Source organism: Trichoderma camerunense, assembly GCF_050948025.1.
Source record: "Trichoderma camerunense strain CBS 138272 chromosome Unknown V8C40scaffold_13, whole genome shotgun sequence".
Classification (NCBI taxonomy): Eukaryota; Fungi; Ascomycota; class Sordariomycetes; order Hypocreales; family Hypocreaceae; genus Trichoderma; species Trichoderma camerunense.
The window spans coordinates 764,754-785,596 of NW_028145357.1; the positions used below are offsets into that span (position 1 = coordinate 764,754).

The following is a 20,843-nucleotide window of genomic DNA, read 5'->3' on the forward strand; positions in this document are numbered from 1 at the left end:
TCCGAGCGTATATTCCGAAGAGCTAGTATAAAGACACTGCATGCGAATATTGAACTTTCTCTGGGATATCGAACCTTCAAATACAGTATTCGCTACTGAACAACACAACCATGGCTTTTCTTAGGAGCTACTTTACTACCAAACCAGCACTCCTGGAAAAGGATGTGACTGACTTAAAAGGAAAGGTGAGGTTAAAATTAACAACTAACCTTTCCTCTATATGAGCGCTGATCTAACTGTTATGCTTATGCAAAGGTCTTTATCATCACTGGAGGTACTGGAGGCATAGGTCTTGAGTTGGCCAAGATCTTATATCACGCCAATGCGACCCGAATCTATATTCTTTCACGATCTGCGCAGTCGGGAGACACGGCGACTGGGCTGATCAAGTCATCGGAGTCACCCCCGGGAATGAAGCAACGATCTGCTAAAGATGAAGACACTATTCGATTCATTGCGCTCGACCTTGGAGATTTCTCTAGTATCAAGGCAGCAGCTGAGTCCTTCCTAAAGCTCGAAACTCGCCTTGACGTTATATGGCACAATGCAGCCGTTATGCTTGCGCCGGAAGGCAGCGTTAGCAAGCAGGGCCACGAGCTGACCTTTGCGACCAATGTTTTCGGCCCCTTTTTACTCCAGCATTTTCTGACCCCGATCATGCTTCAAACATCGCGAAATCCTGCTACAGAAAAGGGATCCGTTCGAGTCTGCTGGGCCGGGTCTGGTGACGGCGTAGTGCCGCCAGGAGAAGATGGTATCTTGTGGGATGATTGGAAGTTAAGCTCTCCTGAATTTGGGGGCTTCAAAGGCCGTACAGCGAGGTACATGCAGAGCAAGGCTGGCAACGCAATTCTCGCAGCCGAGATGGCGAAGGTCCATCCAGACATCACCAGCTGCGCGTTTAATCCAGGGGCTATCAAGACGGATATTGCCCGTCACGCACCATGGTTCCTACAAGTTGTCCACAATTTGATGTCTCACCCGGTACGATTTGGTGCCTTAACGGAGCTTTACGCTGGGTTCTCAGACGAAGTTGTCAAGAAAAATGGATGCTTTGTAGTTCCATTTGGCCAGATCGGTACAACCGTCCCAAAAGTCGAGGCTGGAATCGCAGAGAGGAATACTGGTAAGAGACTTTGGGATCTGTGTGACGAGCATGTTCGAGATTATTACTAGGAGACAGGTGTCGATATTTTAAGTAAGGTCTGTACACTGGCGAGTTATGAACTGAGAGCAATGGCATGGAGATTCAGTTTGTCCGAGAGAATATTGGAAGTTGATGACATTATTTTAATATGAGGAAGAGCTGTTTTACTTCTCGTCATTCGCGTACCTGGCATTGCTGGCATAGAGTGTAGCGTGATAATCGGTATGGTGGGCCTGTTTGTCTCCGCTTGAATTCTTGTTCAGTGTCGCAAGTGTCTACGGTCCTGCGCTAATGCGTTATGTACAATCGGAGTTTCGGCACATGCTTATGGTTCCGAGATTCCGATCTCATCTTGGCCCAGTACGAATTCTTCCCCTAAACGACGTCCAACAGTAGCCGGTAGAGACGCGGAAGCAATGTTACGCAAGTTCCTCTTGACAGCAGCCGGATTGTATTTCGGACTCTAGGCTTTCTGTCTGTTCCAATGGAGAAAGCCGCCGGTTCTTGGATTACACGCGGCGGAGCAGAGGTTGAGCCTAGAAGAAGGACGGGCCATCTTCGTCGGTCCTGCGAGACATGTCGGAGATCAAAGGTCCGCTGCATTCCTAAGGCAGATAGCAGCAATGCATTTCCACTATGCGAAAGGTGATTCCAATATCGATTTCTTTCCTTTTTTTTTTTATGGCGCAGAGGAGAGCACATCATTGACAATTGACTTAGATGTAGTGTCAATGGGACGACTTGCGTCTTCGAGCGCGCCATTGCTCGACCTCGACAAACCAAATCGATGCCGTATGTTCTTCTTCCAATTCCACTTCTTCTTTTCTTGCATTTACTCATTGATTAGCATTATAGACTGACTAGCACATGAAAGGAAATCGAAAAGGAAAGTTGTTGAGGAGAAAATCGATGGATTAGTTACGCTCATATCGTCGATATCTGCAAAGTCCGCCGCGAGAGAAGTTCAGTCTCCAACCAATGTAGATTCAACAACGTCTCTAGTGGCAAGTAGCTCACCAGAATGTACAACATTGTCGCCAACTCCTCGCCAGGATGTGGTTGCAAAGGGATTTCTCACCACAGATGAAGCAAAGCAGCTTCTAGCCGATTTTGCTGCTGCTTCTGAAGAATTCTCGCCTGTACTGCTTCCACCTGAAACTAGCTTGGATTACCTACGGCTGGAGAGACCTTGCCTTCTCCTTGCAATTCTCACTGCTTGTGCGCGAGATCATCTTCAGATTAGACTGGAGATAGAATTCCGAAAAATGCTAGCCGACAGAGTGATTGTGAATGCCGAGAAGAATCTAGACTTGTTACAAGGGCTATTAGTATATCTTACTTGGTAATATTCACAATATCTCTCTTTCACTTGTTATGCACACACTAACGTTCACTGAAAGGAATCATCTCTACTTCAACCCTGCTAAGGAACAGATTTACCAGTTATCTCAATTGGCGACTACAATGGCCGCAGAGCTCAAGCTTCCGCCCGATGACTCAGTAAAAGACATTCTAATTCAGCAGCGGGGAACTTTTGACAAATACGGGCAACACTACTTTATCATCGAGAAGATGAGAACATTTGTGGCTTGCTACTACGTTGACTCTTGGTGAGTATACCAAATGCCTTACTCAACGGTACAGCTAACACCTCCCCCACAAGTATCTCTTTGGCGATGAGGAAACCAACCCATTTTAAATATTGCAGAACTGTGGCGGATTGTTGTATCTTGCTGCCCTATGTCTCACTTACAGCATCTGATGAAACCTTATCATGCTTTGTGCAATTGCAAGGACTGGCCGAGGAAGTCGATCAGCTGTTTCAGTATAACAACATCCGGTGGTTGGAAGTTGTGGATTATATGCACATACAAGTGATGATGAACAAATTCAAGGAAAAGCTGGATGAACTCCTTAAGAGTTTTCCACCTGAGGCAAAAGCAAACAGTAAGTGACCATCGCAATGTTTTTTTCTCTGGGGTTTTATCAGATGCTCATTGCCATAGGCTTGATTCAAAGGAAATGCCTTTACATCCAGATATACATACAAGAGGTTGGCCTTCATTCTCCGCCACATCATGAGGCCAATATCGACGTCAGTAATGCAATGTGCTGTAGCTGGTGCTCATCATTACCACGACTTAATATCGCCATCTCGTGCATTCGAGCGGCACAGACTTATATCAACGAGTATGCCTTCTTATCTCCGCAAAGTCTTCGAACAACTGTTCTGTTTCAAGAGTCGGAACTTCTATATGCCATTCTTGTGCTCGCTGCAGCTACACTTGGGGGCGTCAATGTGAGCGAGCCTGGCCAATTACGCGAACTTGCAGACATTTCACCTTACCTTATCGCTCTCCGCGATAAAATGATGACGATGGGAACAATGTCAGATCATGGGCAAGATAGACGCGACTACTTCTGGAAAATGACGCAATTTTTCAAGCATTGCTTGAACTGGAAATCACAAGAGGCCGGCAATCAGGCCCCCTGTCTGGGCACCTGTTCCTCCAGTAGCGACGACAGCATGTCGTTTTTGAGAATCTTGGAGAATATACCCACAGAGGAAGTAATCCAGAAAGACACTATGTTTAATCTATTGGATATGAGCTGGATAATGAGCGTTTCGGAGTTTTGATGTTTTTTTCTGAATTTAGACTTGGCAATTGTCCGAGCAATCTGGTTGTAATACTACTATTGGAAAATGACAATTGAAAGGAAATATGGTATCTTGTACATTTAAGTCTAAATCGAATCTTGTTTGGTGGTACTCTTTTGAATTACCCCACCCTCAGTACTGTGACCACACCAATTCTTCTGTCTTGACGTTTAACACCTCATTCCATATTGTTCGGGCGAACATTGCTGGACCGCATAGGACCCAACTGCCGCTCTTACATAAAGGCCGAGGCTTTGATCTTGACTCCGTTGAGAACCTGGATAATGCTTAACGCTTGTCTATGATGGTTAATATTCTTACTTCGGCACTGCGTTTTTTGTTACGCTCCAATACAGTCTAGTTGAATGGACAGACCTTCTTCCAATTTTAAAAGTTATGGTCAGGCTTCTCTCAGTACTCGTTGGGCATCAGCCATGACTCAAGTCCAAACAAAAGTCCAAACAAAGGCTTGGCAACGTCAGCATATGTCAACACTTCAATGTTACATTGCATCAGCACTAGCAAACCTAACATTTTGGAGAGTAGACTTCGTACATGAACTACTTTACACGTCGGTGCTGACTACTTGTGGGTTGTCTCAAATTTCGGCGGCAACTGTTCCGGTCTTCGCCTTACAGACAAGTCCGAATGGTTACTTGTACAAACTCCACTGAAGTCACTAAGAAGTACTTAATCACGACGTGAAACGCATAACTGAATTCCTCGCTCTTCTTTATTCTCCTGTATAGAAAAAGAAAAGCCACTTGCCTTCAGTATGCGCCCTCTCACACTTTTACTTCTAGTTACTTCTACAAACCGCCTAGGTGCCATAGCGAAAGGTGGCACGTCAGTTACGCACTCGGAGTTGGGTAGTAGTTGTGTAAGTCACATATTACAGTACCTTCATACGCCTCAATTAACTCCAAAAGGAAGTGTAGCGAATTACATAAAGAGTTGCCATCTCTTGTTCACTACCCATCGTCGTCAGAATACGAATCTCGCAATGCCGAATATTACTCCAAGCAACAACAGGAGCTTCATCCAGCTTGTATAATAAGACCAAAGGTCGCAAATGATGTCTCGCATATTCTACAGATCGCAAATTCCTTGCAATGTCCATTTGCTGTAGCATCCGGAGGGCATATGTGCTGGAAGGGCTCATCAAACATTGATGGAGGTTTTCTTATTGACCTAAGGTCAATGAATAAAATCAGCATCCAACATGAGCGCCAGATGGTTGAACTGGGCCCTGGTGCAACGTGGATAAATGTTTATGCTGCCCTGGAACCGCATCATATTTCGACGGCTGGAGGGCGAATTAGTGGAGTTGGGGTTGGTGGCTTCCTTTTAGGTGGTGAGTAGTTGGAACAGCATAACAGCTTGACATGTTACTGACTTTCATGGTAAGGTGGCATCGCCTTCGCATCCGCTGAGAAGGGGCTTGGTGCGAACAACGTGATCAACTACGAGGTTGTGCTCTCTAATGGTACAATTGTCAGCGCAAATAAAGCCGAGAATGAAGACTTATTCTGGGCAATGAAACTGCCCTCTACGAATTATGGCATCGTCACTCGATTCGACATGCGTATTTATCACTCTCCTGCGATATGGGGAGCCGTTAACGTGTATCCCTTCACGCCAACTCTTGCGTCAGAACTCTACGCACAATCTGAAAAGTGGGGGCACGACGACACAAACAAAGACAACATGGTATCAATCGCTATGATGCGAAACAAGGGCATGAGTTTAGCCTTGGCAGTGCAAGTTAATGAAGCTGGAGTCACCCAAGATCCACTGACATCCGATACACCTATTATGCATTTAGAGACCACAGGAAGTACCTATAAAGTAGTACGTGAGGTAGTTGATAGTGCTCTTGCGGCCACAACACGAACAAGGTGGCACACAATCACGACAAAGATCGATACGGAATATTTCATGGACATTTTCGAGAAGAGCGAAACTATCATGAAACCTCATGATGACCGTGAAAATATCCTCTGGAGTATAGCGGTCCAACATTTTCAGAAGGGCTGCATAAACGCAGCCAAAGAAAGTCCAATCTTCAATGCTTTAGGGCAAGGGAAGGATGATTTAGTCAGTGAGTACTAGGAGATCCTCATAGCTTGTAATTTCCATTAACTAAACACTCTAGATATCCATATTCGAATGGAGTGGGCAAACCCTGATGACGATGCTGCATTAGAGGAAGCGGCTTATGAACTTGGCACTTTACCTGAAACTGAGGCTCGTAAAAGAGATATACTGAACGATTTCATTTATCTGAACTACGCCGATGGAAGCCAGCCTGTATATGAACGCTCTGTTACACCTGGCGATATGGAAAAGATGAGAGAGATAAAGAAAGCGTATGATCCGGCAGGAATATTTGACAGACTTTGGAGGGGTGGCTATAAACTGCCGGTAGAGAGGGGCAATATGAGTCAGACTGATGCGGATAACAAACACGATGAGCTCTAATAGTTATTCACCGCTACAGGGGACTCTATTACTCTATAACATCCCTCGTTATTTATTTTTCAACCCACATATGTAAACTGACTGTCTAGATTCCACATTATTGCTATCGTAGAAAGTATAACCGTCTAAAATAAAGAGATACTCACAACACGTTGTTCTCCCCCTTTTTCTGCAAAATGTAGGTTTTTTCCCCCAATTGTATTAGTATTTCAAATTAAGAACTAAAGAATGAAGATGAGAATTTCTATCTAAACGTTGGTCGTTTCGGCTATATCAACCTTCATTAGAAGCGTACGACAAACGCACTTCTAACAACCATGATCGCACAAATCAGAGAACCGGCGGTGAGGGAGTTCTCTCCATCACAATTGCACTAGCTAGATTAGCTGCTCTGCAACCAAGGCGCCTCAACCGTCCAGAATACAATGCGAACATGCAGCTCGTTCACGGCAAAATCAACAAGCTCCTCCTTTGTGAACGGGTTTCCAGTTTTGTTGTTTATCTCTTTCAGATCTGGCTCTTGAAAGGCCACCACAGTAATAGGTACCTCATCATGATACATCGGGATGTACACATACGAGTTTTGCTCTTGGCCCGGTTTATTTGGGATCAAGTCCGGCCCACCGACACCCACGCCATGCTTCGCGTAATAGTTGAAAGAGTCGGTGAACCGGTTGTTGGTATTGTTCCATCCGTCGGGCCAGAAGTTGACGTATTGCACAGCGTAGCTCTTGTTGAAAGCACGGGCTGCGTAACCAGCATTGTCCAGCTCGCCTAAGAAGTACGATTCGTCGGTGTAGTTATTCGTACCCTCAGTAACGGAGATGGACGTTTCCGGCAAATTGATGCCAGTAATCTTGCCGTCAAATTCTTCAGCTAGGGCACTCAGGAGAGATTGATAACGATGTCGCACCCGTGGGTTCCATTGCTGCGCAACCCATCCAGTGATTGTGAAATTGGTGTCACATGAAGTTCCATCACAAGCTGGAGCGCTTCCATTGTTGTAGTATGGTGTTTTCAGGTACTTGGGGACCGGATCGACAGAAGCATTGAAGCTCCTATCTTGAAGTTGAATCCAGAACTTTTTGCCTTTGGCCAGTACCTTTTTGTAATCATCTCTTATGTTGGAGAAGTCATAATCATCCTTGGCCGGCTCAAGGGACTTCCAGCTATACAACGCTTGAAATCCAACAATATCCGATCGATCCAACAGACTTAGACCCTGGTCATCAAGTTGGCTATTGTATAGCCATTGTTCCAGAGCTGAGGAATTATCAGACTTTGGTGACGGGGCAGCGAGAGCCTGTGCAGCTATCGCCGCAGAGGCGAGATAATAGAGATGCATTTAGGGAAAGGGGTCGAAGGGGTTTGGAATGTTATGAGAGTGTGTGAATATATCAGGGCTGACTTGAGAGGTTGGAATAGGTAATAGAGGCTGGATATTGAACAAACCTTGCCTTTTATATAGAATAGACAAATTTCAACAAGCCACTTCATTGGCTATAATACCAATTGTTCGCGATAGAACATTTGTGGTTCTCAATACGAAGCTGCCCTTCGGCGAACGCCTTAGCGCTTATTTCAGTGGATTTTCAGCTTCTAGAGCCTTAACATGAGTTGCATTAACACGAGAAAAATGCCTGAAACACTATCTTGTCCTGAGCGGTGTTTGAATAAAGATACCACATCCGGTTGACTGTGTAGCGTCCAAGGCTGTCAATACGAGTTTCGGAGTCTTCCGAGTGGACTACTTAGCGCTGGTATAAGGGGTATTAGTTGCTGCAAAGCTTGCTTAGCAGCATTGCATGAGTCAAGACATCAAAGCAAGTTGAAGAAGATAGCAATGCTTTTAGGCTAATACAAAGTTGCTGTTTTTTAGGCCAACTTTGTACTTCAGGGAGTAGGCCGTACTTACGGCTGCAATACCAGACAACAAGGGTAGACCTAGGCTTAAGGAGAAAATAAGTAATCACATTCATAGTTATTAGGAAAGCGCGCCATTGAAGGTTCAGAACTGGGTACCACTGAACTGATTCTAAGTAATCATGATTCGTTGCGGCGAAGAGGCCGCCGGGCTGCCGCAATCGGCCACAGTGGATTACGGACGGAATATCGGCTCCAATCATTTTCTGGAACTCCGCGGGACACTCGAGGCATGGATGCACCCAGGAAAGAGTTTTTTCTCCCCCTGAAATTGAGTTTGCAAGTTATCGTGAAACTACTTTTTTTTTTCTTCTAGTATGCGCACTAAGTAGTGTTGAACACGCGATCTCGCCCATCGATGTAAGGTTACATATGGCCACAATACTACCAATAGGATCTAGAATACGGCTAGAGATTTTGAGGTACAGTGCTGCTTTGTGAGTACAGCTTTACCTTCAAGAGTTCACAAGTTGAATAGGAAAAGATGCTAAGTTAAATCCCGTTCTGCTTAACGATAATATCCAGTGCAGCGAACTGAAAAGATAACAAACGTGCTTCTATATCATGTCCAGTATTCGTAAATCATCATCTTTCATCATCTGTTTAGTGACTGTGGAACATAATGAAAACAGCCATGCAACATTGTACAGATGCTGCAACAACCAGTGAATTAACCGCTTTGGTAGCCAAATCGATATTGAGTGCCTGTATACCGACATTCCTTTGACAGGCAGTGCTGCCAATAGAATTGGTCAAGGAAAGTGCAAATATATGACCATCAGTGTATTATCAGATGATCATAACAATGTCATTTATATGTCTTGATATTGTTAATTGGATAGATTCCACGTGAACCTAGTCGCACCACGTATTGAAGTCCGCAAGTAGAGGCCGTTGGATATAATCAATGTACTCCCTATTCTACGATATATTGCGTCGGAAATGGCTATCTCCGTTGATAATAATATATAAGATGACGAATGTTCACGTTACTAATAAGTCTGCTATCTGTCGTAAGTATAAGAATGTGCAAAGGACATCTAACGACAGCCAGACTACGCTCAAACGGTTTCTCAGGTTTATATACCACACGTTCACATTGCATTTAATACTTCAGTCAAAGTACAGGGTCGATATCATAACCCCTACTCTCTCCCACAAGATGACTTCGAATTTTGAAGCAGGTATTAAGGCGACATTCTTGGTCACAAAGAAACATGGCATGACGGATGAGGAATTTGAGCAACACTACACGAAAATCCATATCCCTATGGTGGCCGAGATTCTTGTTAGACACAATGTTCTCCAGTATTCCGTGGTAAGCCGCTCTAGAATGTATTTGGTTGATGCAATGGGTAATTAAAAAAGGCCAACAGCAATTTATAACTCGCAATAACAAAGAAAAGATTCAAGCTCTTTTTAACAATGCTGTCGAAAGCATTGATTGCGATGCTGTAGTTACCACCATCTTTCCGGATATTGGTGCTCTGGAAGCTACTTTTGCAGACCCAGACTTGCCGGCAAAGCTACACCCTGACGAGAAGAATTTCACAGAGGATGATCGTCGCATGGTTATTGGCAAAGAGTACTTTGGAGTTCGCGATGGGAAAAGGGTGGACTGATAAACGGAAATAATTTGTTGGGATTTGCTTTCTTCCCGCAATATAATTCCGCAATACGTTACCAGCGGAGTTCAAGCATATAATTTGTCTTCGAGGAATAGTAATCATATAGATGACACTTTTTCCAATATTCAATGAACGAGCTTGATATATGTTGTGAAAATGAGTTGAAACTTTAGATCCATTGTAACAAAGGACATAAGTAAACGAAAGCAATGAAAATAAATGGGTATAACCCGATGTAATAGAAGGCTAGAAACTTGATAGCCAAATTGGACTACATTGGACACGCTTCACTCGTAATATGTGCTATTATTTTAGGATTCGCTTCTGTCGTGGCGAAACAGACAAGTGCTTACACGAAAATGAACAAAACAAACGACTTTCAATGCGACCTTAATCTTTAATTCCGATTTGCGGAGCGGAAATATATAGTGATACATAACGAATTTATACAAAATACATTGCGCAGAACGGAAATATGACCAACACAACCATGCAACCAACCGAATGAACGAAGATTGACTACCACTTTGTTGGAGTCTGGCAATTCTGTCCCTGTCAATGAGAAGTCATTCGATTTGAAGCTGCATATTCATCAAGAAACAAACACTAAAGTCCAGTTCAAATAGCTTAAGACATAGCATTGTTAATGGTAATCAATCCACCTCTCTCGTTTAAATAACAATCACCGTGACCAAAGTCTCATTCATACTCCGAAGCAAATGAATAACGAATAAAAAGCCAGCCATGTTAACCTGAACCTAGGAGGCCTGCTTTGCGCCGCATCGACTACAGAATTTATCTCCAATTTGGCAACCGAAGCCACATTCTGTACAATATCGAACATTTGACTCTGCAGAGCCGATGCCCTGCGCACTCTTCGGCCTATCTTGTGGTAGATACTCTGAGGAGTATGCTGGCGGCTGCGGAGACGGGACGCGAGCCATCTGCTCGGGCGGAACGCCAGGCATCATGTTTGGTGCCAGTGTGTAGGGCTGTCCGGGCGGCGATTGCATTTGCATTGGCATTGGTGATGGGGTATGGTAGATTTGCTGGGGAGGTGGCGACACCACCACAGCGGCGCCCTGTTGAGGAACTGCGTTTTCCGCAGCCGCCTTTTTCATCGCTTCGTCGACAGCGCGCTGTGTTCGTTGTTCCATCTCCGCGTCTTGGAGCCTCCGCATATCAACTTCACGCTGTATATCCATTTCGCGCTGAGAATCCATCATGGCCTGCCTCTGTACTTCACGTCTAGCAGACATCCTGGATGCGCCGACGAGTACGGCGGCGCCGAGAACTGGTCTTCGCCGACGGCCGAACATCGTAGTGACTGAGTCGAGAACTGTACTGGAGATGGAAAAAAGATAAGGCAGGCTGATATGGAGTAACAAAAGCGAGTATCGTGTTGTAGAATACGATGCCAGAAACTGGAAGACAGCCCCTCAATGCCTTTATGTAGCATACGACTGTCTTCCGGCCAGTGGTAACCTCGCACTTAGAGTTCAAGCCACCCAGACTATTGTACACACGTCATGGTTCAAAGTTCAGCTGGGCGAGCCAGTGACACCTCTCGACGCCATCTATCTGCAAAGAGTAAAGGCATGTATCTTTGATCAAACCAAAAACTCAATCTATTCAGCTTCTCCACAGGCACAGCCATCTTCTCCAAGTCAACTCAATTCATATTCCTCCACCAAGTTCTACCAACGGTAGAGACATGGGATTTACTTCATTTCCAGTGTATCTCCCTTATGGCTTCTCCAGATCCCAGGTTTTATCAGATAAAGTTCGCCTCGTTTAATGCCCATCCACTTCCAGCAGCACATAGCCGTGTCTAACAATTTGAAGAGGCTTGACATAACGTGCTATCCCCCGTGGCGTACAAAGTCATCGAACCCGCCTTCCGAGATAATGCCACTGAAGCTACCCGAGCCATAGTCACAAATTTTCGACGACTATGAACTCTTGTCGGTAGTACGCCACGATGCTTGTAATCCTTCTATGGGCTGTAATTTAGCATGAAATCAGCGAGCTCGAAGCGCTACTAGGTTCAATCTCTCTAGATTACGTCATGTAAATATCACGCTAGGTATAATACTTTAACTCTGTTATCCGATATCCATCATAAGATATAGTTCAGTAAAACAATGTTAGCATATAATAGTATGAATGCGGGTGGCAATACTCTTCTTACAACCACGTGTTTTTCATACTTGCGCAAGATGCATGTAGGTAGTTCCTATTTATCACCAGCAACATCGGTCTTCCTAAATACAAATAACTGTATGCATTCTCCATCGAAGAAATAAAATATACTAGGAGTCAAGGACGGTCAAGGGATCTTAATTTAAAATCCCAGCGTTACATTTTGCGTGTCAGCATACATCAAACACTCATTGCAATTCCGTCCCGTGTTTGTCAGTGTAGGTAGTTGTAATATGGAGCAGTGTTGCCACGCTAACGGCCGGCCCATTCCATGTCGCCATGTAGACTTTATCACCTAGCAAGTGTCCCGTAGAGACGAACGCGTGTTCATACTTACTGTTTCCCTCTATGCAGCTTTGGAAGGAAAGAGAGCATTCTGACAGAGAGCACGAATCAATGGGTTGACAGAGGAATAACGCTGTAAGCGTCTAATAGGCCCGGGATTATGCTGCGTTAAACATGTCACCCTTAGTTAGTGGCACGCTGAATTCGGGGAATTCGGGGAATTCCCTGCTGAGAAAAGAGTTACACACTTTTGTCTATAAGACAGTCAATTGCTATATAAATCACCCTCTACGCGGCTATCATTTCTTTCAAATTAATCACAGAGAATAAAAAGCATTAAATTCGACAGAAAACTATACAACATCAGCTATCAAGCGAAGTAACCATGTCATCATCGCCCTTCTTCATTCCGGTGGACCTTGCACACACGGCTCTCCTTCTTTCAGATGTGCAGACACAGATTCTGAAGCGTCTTTCGCCTGAAACTCAGAAACAATATCTTGACAACATTAAAACACTCCTTGGGTTTTTTCGAGATGAAATATCTCAGCGTCGATCCAATGAAAACACCGCAATACGAAGTGCACCTTACGAAGGCGTGCCTCTTATTGTTCATCACACCCTGCCGTTTAACGTCAACTCAAATGCCTTTGTATCGCCTTACAACAAGCTCAGTAAATGGGTGAAACAACTCGAGGATGCTGGTTATTTCGCAAACGCGCCATCTGATCCTCATCATCCCTATTATGGCATTCCAGATGAGATTGTACCACCGGGCGGTTGGGGTGGAAAAGACGAGATTGTGTTGGGAAAGTTGCAACCAAGCTGCTTTGGTACATCTGATCTGCAATCGTATCTACGTGCACGTGGCATTCGGCATGTTGTCTTGGTAGGACTGACAACTATGGGAAGTATCTTGGGTTCAGCAAGAGCGGGCGCGGACTTGGATTATCATATTATCTGTGTAGAAGAGGGTATCGTCGACGATGATCCAGAAATTCACAAGTTTCTGATGTCAAAGGTACTCCCAAAGTTTGTTGATGTGGTTGAGCTCAAAGATATTTTGGGATTGCAGTTGTGAAGGCGTTGCAGATAGACTGCTTCATGGCTCTTGAATGAGGTTATATAATACGCAATTGAACCTTAAAGATCTTAGCCGCATATATCCTATGATATCATTAGAGACATGCACATAGCCTTAGACGACTTTTATGAAGTATCCATTTATATTCGGAATGATAACACCATACGCCCTTTACCCCTTTCACCACAACGATTGCTATTCACACGTAATAAGCTTGTAATTCCACGTACAATGCATAGGCTTTCGCGCTGCAGGGTTGATAAAAATGGTTTGTAATCTTGCTCTAAGCGGGCAGCTAGCCGTCTAAATAACTAATCAACCGGATACATGGGCCGGTCGGTCTCGGGGCGCGTGGAGGGAGCGCGATTGCTCACAGTGCTTCTTGAACCTTTGGCAAAGTTATGCTTCAACCACGTGGCACTAGCAGCACAACAATAGTGGGATACTCTTTTACCAATTTTCATTCCCCCTCTCGATGTCTTCAAATGGAAATGGCTCCCGGCATTCACGTAGTTAGCGTAGCAGCAAATGTCTGCTCCAGGTGCCGGCTTCATAAGCAGCGATGCAACCGGGCTCTTCCTAGATGCTCTCGATGTACACTGTGAGCTTTCTCATGCTTTCTTATTCATTATGCAGTTTCTCAGTACAATAATCTCATTTAATTGCAAATAGAAAGTTGAGATACTGCGACTACAGTGTCGCTTCTAACAGCGTCCCTGCTCCGCAGCAAGATGCGCTCAGAAGCGAGCCATTGGTTATTTCGGAATGCCATGGCTTTTTTGATCTATCTGCTCGTGGAGAGCAGGAATTTGTGCAATTAATTTCGAATTGGAAAACAAATTTTGATAACAATTTGGGTTATTTTACACAATTGACCAACGATATTCTACAAGAAAGCGGGTTAGAATTATCTGGCCTTATAGACAGGTTTTCCACTTCTATTCATCGCTGGTTTCCCGTTATTGATGTTGAACGGCTGCGGGAAGACGCCCAGACGCTTCGAGAACTCCCCGAAGTAGATGCAACGGTACCGCTGCTTGTTCTAGCATTGTTACTATTTGACCTCCTCCAACGTTGCGAATTCGGAACTTCTGCAAAGCCCAAAAAACTATATAGTGCTTCAAAGAGGATAATGGTGGCACTGATTTCTTTAAACGAGAAGACGGATGCGCGATTGGTCCAAGTTCAGGCTCTAATTGCACTATACGAGTGTAGCCAGGGGATGGTATACAAAGCACAGCTTACACTCAGTTCTGCCCTTACTATGGTGACATTATCAGACTCTTATACACGTGAGACCGATATTCCATTGCAGAGTAAAGTGTCACTCCTAATCTTGGATCGGTGGAGACTTCTTCCAGAATAATTTATAGACCAATTTTTCTCACTTGCTATAGGTTAATAATGCTATCGAGTGCAGATAACTCAATTCCTTCGCTATGCAACCCGAACAGTCCTTTTAGCAAAGGTATTGAGCATCATATTCGACGACATTTTGTTGGAGAGTCTGCATCGTTTGGTGTCTCTCCTTCTCAACAACTTTATACTATGGCTCAAGTTGTCTTGGCATCTGGTCGCGCTCTGCATCACGTCTATTGTTCACATCATGGATATGAAGTTGACGAAAGTTATGACTCTGTGGATCATGCTATGCAAGGATTGGTGACCGCGCTGATGGCATCGAAAAATAATCATTCCATGTATCTTTGTGACATTATTTCTCTTGCTATTTGTTCCCTCATCGTGCTTCGGCAAAGTTATGCAAAACAACAAAGTTTTATGCTTGGCTCATTGGATGACTTGGCACTGCGAACTTCTTGTCAAATGATATGGGATACTGCGAAAATATCTTTCCATGCCATTAGAGGCACCGATGTATCCCGTGTTTCACTTATTGGAATGTTCTGCCAATTGCGAGGGGTTTACGCAGCTATTGATGTCTCTCACAATTATACGACCCGTGATAATATGGAGGATATGCTATTCACAATGGAAAACTTTTTCCGAAGATGGACCATAGGGGGTGAGTGAGTCCCGAGGAGAATGTCTTACCAGTCAGCTAAATCTGATTATACAGCGGATCTGTTGAAAAGTATTCAGACTGGTATTTGCGGAAGAAGGGAGACAAGGCCGTTACCAACAAATTAGAGAATGATGCTGAATGCCGCGTATGCAAGTACTAAACATCAAATCTTTATGCCGGACAAGAAGCTGTTGTCGGTAAATGTACCAGAATTATCATGATCCCAAAGGATACTCAATTACCTAACTAGACATATCGCATTAACTTAGATCCCCGTGAAGTAATATTCTATAGTGCTGTTATAGAAAGCGTCTTGGCCCTGGGCAGAAGACTTGCTGACAAATTGGCTAAGTAGTATCATTTTCCATTTGCGAGTTGATGCAGCCGCCGGTACCCTGTCATGTTAGTGCGATATGTGATTTCCTCATTACTAAACCAGAATCTTTGTCCCAAATAGCATACCAAGAATCCTATACTATTATGCTTCTCTAATGCTGACATGGCTGTTCAGAACTCACTTCAGAAAAAAGGCTAATACATCGGCCGATGCATTAGGGAATAACTGGAAATGATTCAGAAGGTAGTGAAATGGTGGAAATGCCCTACTAGGAGAGTAGAGAAAGATATAAATCAGCCCAAATCCCGCAGATGAAAGACTTAAAGGGCCACCAAATTCGACGAGCGATAACAATCCTGACAATGGACAACCAAACGAACGGTAGCACGGCGGTAGAATCGTTCACTCTCCATATCCCACAGGGAGAGATTGATGATTTGAAACAGCGCATTGCCCAAACGAGATGGGCAGACAAAGATGTGACTGATGGATCATTCCAGGGTACACCTTTGAGCATGGCCCAAAAGGTAGCGACGTACTGGAAAGACGAATACGATTGGCGGCGTTTTGAACATGAAGTCAACCAGTATCCCCAATATACAACAAGGATTGACAATTTGAGCATTCACTTTTTCCACATTCGGTCAAAAGAGCCTAATGCAAAGGCAATTCTTCTCACACATGGTTGGCCGGGGTCGTTTGTTGAGTTTCTGAAATGCATTCCGTTGCTCATTGATCCTGCTTCGAATGGTGGTCGCTCTGACGAAGCTTTCCATGTTGTTACCCCCAGTTTACCTGACTGGGGTTTTACAGAGCCACCGAAAGAAACTGGATGGAACATGGAGCATACGGCTAAGGCTCTCGTTACAATGATGGAACAACGCCTTGGTTATGAGAAATGGTTTGCGCAAGGTGGTGACTACGGGGCCGCAATAACGACATTGATGGCGCAAATGCGACCAAAGGGTCTTGTGGCCATTCACTTGAATCTCCTTTTAGCCATCCCCAAAACGCTTGAAAATCCGACAGATGAAGAGAGCAGAGCATTGGAAGCATTCCATATTACGCAGAACGAGATGAGCGGATGGAAATGGATCTCGAGTACAAGGCCACAGACGATTGCGTATCTTCTCTCCGACTCAGCAGTGGGCCAAGCGATGTGGATCTACGACAAATACCAAGACTGGACTGATAACTCCGGTGATCCAGTAGATGCACTTACACTTGATGAAATGTTGGACAATATCAGTGTTCATTGGTTTTCACGAAGTGCTGGATCTATATCAAGAGTATTTTGGGAGGATAGACACTTCAACTTTGACTTTGGACCTGTTGAAATGCCGGTTGCGATACTCGTCTTTGAGAAGGATATTTTCAAGCACCCTAAAAAGTGGGCTGAGAAAGGTTACCCGAACATGATTCACTTTCACACGGTGAACAAAGGCAAACATTTTGGAGCTTTTGAGAGACCCGAAATATTAGTTGAGGATATTCGCCTAGGTTTTGCTAATAGGTAGACTGAAAACGTTGTTTTTTATTGATCTTAGACCAGTAGTTGACCGCGACATCTGAACCTAACCGTACCTAGAGGTAGTATTACTGGCCTTGGGGGTTGAAGAGAGGTCATTGGCGCGCCGGCTCATCTCAACCAACTTTCTATGCAGACCAGATGCTCCCCATCTCTGCTCTGAGAACAATCATCTCCAACAAGTCTCTGATCGATATCCTGCCTATCTGGGGAGTACTCAACATCCACTTTGTTTTCCCCTTGATGCACTTCCCTGTCCTGCTAACGCTCGCGAACTTCTTCCCCGCCCGCGTCCCTTGTTTGGCGGGGCTCTGCATACATACTCTTACTGTATGATTATTCCCTGTTAAGCACCACAGTTTCGGCCTAATTTTACAGGACGCAGGAGTACACTCATAACCCCACCTTACGCGGTGCTACTTGTACACTTCCGAACTTTTAGAGCGGGAGGGTGAGAATATTCCCCGTGTTACCGCCTGACGTCAAAGCGTGCTCCATCCTATCATATTGTTCCTGGCATCTACAGGATAGGCTCTGCACTATTCCTCTAACCTATGGCCCTTTCAGTTGTTGGTTGAACGATCTTGATTATCTAGGCTGCGATTGGTGCCTCTCAGTACGCTATCATCATGGCCGATGCCGAGCTTGAAGGCAGTGGCGACGCCTTCCCTAGGAAGAGAATCTTGGCCGCGTGTGAAGCTTGTCGAGATAACAAAATCCGATGCCGGCCTAGTGAGAAGCCCGGTGTCTGCCGCAAGTATTTGCCCTCTGCGAACCGTTATTGCGCAATGAAGGCACGGTACTGATAAGTTTTCGCTCAGATGTCTAGCCTCAAAACGAGAATGCATTGTGAGGACGAAGCCCAGGGCTCGGCGGGTGATGTGAGTCAAGTTGTGACATCTCATCAGCTTCTTAAACTCTGCTAACCAATATCTAGTGCGGATCAAAACTTGGATCCCAAGGCAGTTTCTCAGCCTGCTGCCGGGTCGTCCAAAAGCTTCAGTATTGACTTTGCAATACCATTAAAGGTGGAGGTGGAAGAGAACTTCAAGTCTCTCCAAGACGCTCACGCCGACTTCTTCGACAGCCTCATCGCTCCTGACACTGGGTCTGGATTCTCCGACAGCAACGCCACCATGTATAGCATAGACTCAACTCCAACATCTTCTACAGATACCGCCGACCATACTTCAGATCTTCACGCCAAACCGTCCTTTAATCTTGCCTCTGCCGAATCCCTTTTGACGTCGTTTCACTCCATGTTGTGTCATTTCCCTTGCATTGTATTAGATCCAGATGTTTCAGTTTCCTCGCTTGCGTCAACACAGCCCTTTGTGTTGCTGGCGATTCTTGCTGCAGCGTCTGGGTCGCGAACCATACAGGGCAATAGCCTATATGATGAAGAATTCAGGAAAATCCTGGGCTTGAAGTTCGTTGCCTGTGGAGATAGAACGGTGGAGATCCTTCAGGGCATCCTTATCTATTGCGCCTGGTATGCATATTACTACGGTTTCGTTCTGGAGCTGGACACCCGATGGGATGAATATTGACACAATGGCATCAGGTACCCATTTCATCTCCGCCCAAGGAACAAACAGCCCTTTCGCTACATTCGTATGGCAGCTGAGGTCATTCACGAATTGGAATTAGACCAAGAGATACCTGTCAATCTGGTCTACCCCGACGCACTAGCAACGGCCCAACAGCTGAATAAAATCCGCGCATACCTAGGCTATTTCTATCTTGCCTCTACGTAAGTTACAAGCTTTTACTTTCTCACACATTACTATGTCTTCTCTAATGGGGCTTCAGAATTCCCGCAGAGTGGCAGTCTCGTGGCAACAAGCCCCCAGTCTTTACGAGTTGGACAGAAAGTTGTTGCAGGATTCTTGAGGGCAGTAATGATGATAACGACGTCGTGCTGGCATATCTTGTTCGACTATCCAGCACTGCTACCGAAGCACTTCGCGCCATCAATGATGATAAAGGCCACACGCATCAGCAGAGCCGACTGGTATTACTGGGCCTTGAAGCACAGCTTCGGGACATAGAGTCCCTCATCCCGCCGCGGATTGCCGCTACACGTATGTCTTAACGCCTCCAACCATTCCAATATCCCACTTGCACGTCATTTTTTCCGAAACTGACACTCTACAAGCCGTAATCTATATGCAAAATTTGTTTGTCCACTTGTGCCTGCAAGATGGCGTTCTGCTTAGATTACCACGTCTTTCTCTACACTTGATCAAAGGGCGTCCGCCGCTACCCCCAGAAGCATCCCAGCTGTATTCCAGCGTAGATAACATCCAAAAGCTGCTTGGCTATATTCTGAGCCTTGATGAAACAACTATGGCCAAGTTCTCCACCGCCGATTGGTGCAGATTCATCTCCGGTGTAATTCTCGGTATACGATTGTCACTCGCGATACCTGAATGCCCCGACTTCGACACCTCCTGGGTACGCTCTCGTTTGCGATTTGGAGAAATCCTAGAACGACTATGCAAAGACTCGGATCCCATAGCAGGTGCGAAACCAAAGGTTGACGTCCTCTCCGCAATGCGGACTATCATGAGGATTGTCAAAGATAAATACATCCAAAGGCTTTCCATCTTGGAACATGGGCAGCAAATGCCTCAAAAGTTAAGCCTTGGATGCCCCATGCTCGACGGAAGCATGGATGAGCAGTTGAAGCTTTGGCAGTCAGTGATAGACACAGATATCTCCACTGCGACACTACCAGGAGATATAGCAACTTCGCTGAGTGCCGACGACGACATGATACTCCGGGATCTCTGGGCAACGACGGCGGGGTGGTCTAATGGGGATGCGCTGCCAGAGTGGTAGACTGACTCTGTCTCTGCCATCAGCGCATTATGCTAGGCATCGAAATGCTATTCGAGATCCCGCGCCTGCTTCGAGTTTTGTTCAGCATATTTATCGGCTGATAGTGGCCTTTTTACACCTGTATCTATATAAAGTCTCCCCATTGGATGTATACTGCCCTTAATGAAGGAAACGAAGTTGATGAAGTGGTATGGTTACCCCAATTTATACTTCCCAGTGAGTGGGCTACAACCGTTGACTAGCAGGAATCTTTTCTTTTGTACACACATTGTATTCGCTATATCTCTGCTACTGTCCAACAAAACATGCCACCTGTTTTAAAATAGCTGTTAGATGTCAGGGAGATGTACCCCGGCCAAGCCACGAAGGAACGCGTCCCTTGCCGGAATGCGGACTGAAGCGGCTCAACCCCGCTTCTCCTGTGTAAGAGCCGATGACAGTCGGATAGACGGAGACTTGTGATGCGGTTGGTGGTGCAGGCTGTAACAACGGGACAACTAGTTCTGGTTAAGCTCCACATTCTGTAATTCGCCAACTGGACTCTGTAAACTTGCTTGCCAACCAAGAAGCCAGCAGTTTTGGCCTTGGGTGGTCACAACATTCGTATCATCTTTTGTCATTTATATCGCTTTTTTCCTCGAGATACATGCCAATCCTAATATAGTCTTCTCATAATATTAAATGAATGAGCTTCCTCTCACC

General features: G+C 45.1%; 10 protein-coding genes across 10 annotated transcripts; 8 read left to right on the top strand and 2 right to left on the bottom strand.

Moving 5' to 3' along the window:
* Positions 1–110: 110 nt before the first annotated feature.
* V8C40DRAFT_276024 (uncharacterized protein) lies at positions 111–1,176 on the top strand (the record flags this gene model as incomplete). Its single annotated transcript, XM_083220783.1, has 2 exons — positions 111–185; positions 256–1,176. 2 exons carry the CDS (start codon positions 111–113, stop codon positions 1,174–1,176), a joined length of 996 nt encoding a protein of 331 aa, XP_083071310.1.
* A 340-nt stretch (positions 1,177–1,516) lies between these two features.
* V8C40DRAFT_250442 (uncharacterized protein) lies at positions 1,517–3,916 on the top strand. Its single transcript, XM_083216980.1, has 6 exons — positions 1,517–1,792; positions 1,868–1,939; positions 2,022–2,489; positions 2,548–2,757; positions 2,811–3,094; positions 3,154–3,916. Exons 1-6 carry the CDS (start codon positions 1,632–1,634, stop codon positions 3,783–3,785), a joined length of 1,827 nt encoding a protein of 608 aa, XP_083071311.1. The 5' UTR covers positions 1,517–1,631; the 3' UTR covers positions 3,786–3,916.
* A 1,090-nt stretch (positions 3,917–5,006) lies between these two features.
* Positions 5,007–6,287, top strand: V8C40DRAFT_267843 (FAD-binding oxidoreductase; the record flags this gene model as incomplete). Its single annotated transcript, XM_083219897.1, has 3 exons — positions 5,007–5,160; positions 5,215–5,907; positions 5,962–6,287. 3 exons carry the CDS (start codon positions 5,007–5,009, stop codon positions 6,285–6,287), a joined length of 1,173 nt encoding a protein of 390 aa, XP_083071312.1.
* A 382-nt stretch (positions 6,288–6,669) lies between these two features.
* V8C40DRAFT_267844 (uncharacterized protein) lies at positions 6,670–7,632 on the bottom strand (the record flags this gene model as incomplete). The annotated part of the gene is made up of 1 exon (XM_083219898.1): positions 6,670–7,632. One exon carries the CDS (start codon positions 7,630–7,632, stop codon positions 6,670–6,672), a length of 963 nt encoding a protein of 320 aa, XP_083071313.1.
* A 1,740-nt stretch (positions 7,633–9,372) lies between these two features.
* On the top strand, positions 9,373–9,832 carry V8C40DRAFT_267845 (EthD domain-containing protein; the record flags this gene model as incomplete). Its single annotated transcript, XM_083219899.1, has 2 exons — positions 9,373–9,528; positions 9,587–9,832. The coding sequence occupies 2 exons, from the start codon at positions 9,373–9,375 to the stop codon at positions 9,830–9,832; spliced, it is 402 nt and encodes a 133-aa protein (XP_083071314.1).
* A 764-nt stretch (positions 9,833–10,596) lies between these two features.
* V8C40DRAFT_267846 (zinc ribbon domain-containing protein) lies at positions 10,597–11,157 on the bottom strand (the record flags this gene model as incomplete). The annotated part of the gene is made up of 1 exon (XM_083219900.1): positions 10,597–11,157. One exon carries the CDS (start codon positions 11,155–11,157, stop codon positions 10,597–10,599), a length of 561 nt encoding a protein of 186 aa, XP_083071315.1.
* Positions 11,158–12,710: 1,553 nt separating this feature from the next.
* Positions 12,711–13,547, top strand: V8C40DRAFT_280815 (Isochorismatase-like protein; the record flags this gene model as incomplete). The annotated part of the gene is made up of 1 exon (XM_083221462.1): positions 12,711–13,547. One exon carries the CDS (start codon positions 12,711–12,713, stop codon positions 13,404–13,406), a length of 696 nt encoding a protein of 231 aa, XP_083071316.1. The 3' UTR covers positions 13,407–13,547.
* Positions 13,548–13,894: 347 nt separating this feature from the next.
* V8C40DRAFT_280817 (Zn(II)2Cys6 transcription factor) lies at positions 13,895–15,557 on the top strand (the record flags this gene model as incomplete). The annotated part of the gene is made up of 4 exons (XM_083221463.1): positions 13,895–14,010; positions 14,082–14,753; positions 14,807–15,432; positions 15,487–15,557. The coding sequence occupies 4 exons, from the start codon at positions 13,895–13,897 to the stop codon at positions 15,555–15,557; spliced, it is 1,485 nt and encodes a 494-aa protein (XP_083071317.1).
* A 277-nt stretch (positions 15,558–15,834) lies between these two features.
* On the top strand, positions 15,835–17,700 carry V8C40DRAFT_250445 (epoxide hydrolase family protein). The gene is made up of 3 exons (XM_083216981.1): positions 15,835–17,282; positions 17,358–17,627; positions 17,683–17,700. Exons 1-2 carry the CDS (start codon positions 16,081–16,083, stop codon positions 17,383–17,385), a joined length of 1,230 nt encoding a protein of 409 aa, XP_083071318.1. The 5' UTR covers positions 15,835–16,080; the 3' UTR covers positions 17,386–17,627; positions 17,683–17,700.
* A 50-nt stretch (positions 17,701–17,750) lies between these two features.
* On the top strand, positions 17,751–20,534 carry V8C40DRAFT_250447 (Zn(II)2Cys6 transcription factor). Its single transcript, XM_083216982.1, has 6 exons — positions 17,751–18,054; positions 18,119–18,178; positions 18,235–18,789; positions 18,862–19,050; positions 19,110–19,381; positions 19,456–20,534. Exons 1-6 carry the CDS (start codon positions 17,927–17,929, stop codon positions 20,139–20,141), a joined length of 1,890 nt encoding a protein of 629 aa, XP_083071319.1. The 5' UTR covers positions 17,751–17,926; the 3' UTR covers positions 20,142–20,534.
* Positions 20,535–20,843: the final 309 nt, after the last annotated feature.

What these genes read in the sequence shown, in the direction of transcription:
- V8C40DRAFT_250445 (XM_083216981.1), top strand. Translation starts at nt 16,081, where the DNA reads ATGAAAGACTTAAAGGGCCACCAAATTCGACGAGCGATAACAATCCTG. An exon ending in CGCCTAGGTTTTGCTAATAG is followed by an intron (nt 17,283 to 17,357) that starts GTAGACTGAAAA and finishes AACCGTACCTAG; the next exon opens with AGGTAGTATTACTGGCCTTG.
- V8C40DRAFT_250447 (XM_083216982.1), top strand. Translation starts at nt 17,927, where the DNA reads ATGGCCGATGCCGAGCTTGAAGGCAGTGGCGACGCCTTCCCTAGGAAG. An exon ending in CCCAGGGCTCGGCGGGTGAT is followed by an intron (nt 18,179 to 18,234) that starts GTGAGTCAAGTT and finishes ACCAATATCTAG; the next exon opens with TGCGGATCAAAACTTGGATC. An exon ending in ATCCTTATCTATTGCGCCTG is followed by an intron (nt 18,790 to 18,861) that starts GTATGCATATTA and finishes CAATGGCATCAG; the next exon opens with GTACCCATTTCATCTCCGCC.
- V8C40DRAFT_250442 (XM_083216980.1), top strand. Translation starts at nt 1,632, where the DNA reads ATGGAGAAAGCCGCCGGTTCTTGGATTACACGCGGCGGAGCAGAGGTT. An exon ending in GCATTTCCACTATGCGAAAG is followed by an intron (nt 1,793 to 1,867) that starts GTGATTCCAATA and finishes CAATTGACTTAG; the next exon opens with ATGTAGTGTCAATGGGACGA. An exon ending in TGCTACTACGTTGACTCTTG is followed by an intron (nt 2,758 to 2,810) that starts GTGAGTATACCA and finishes CTCCCCCACAAG; the next exon opens with TATCTCTTTGGCGATGAGGA.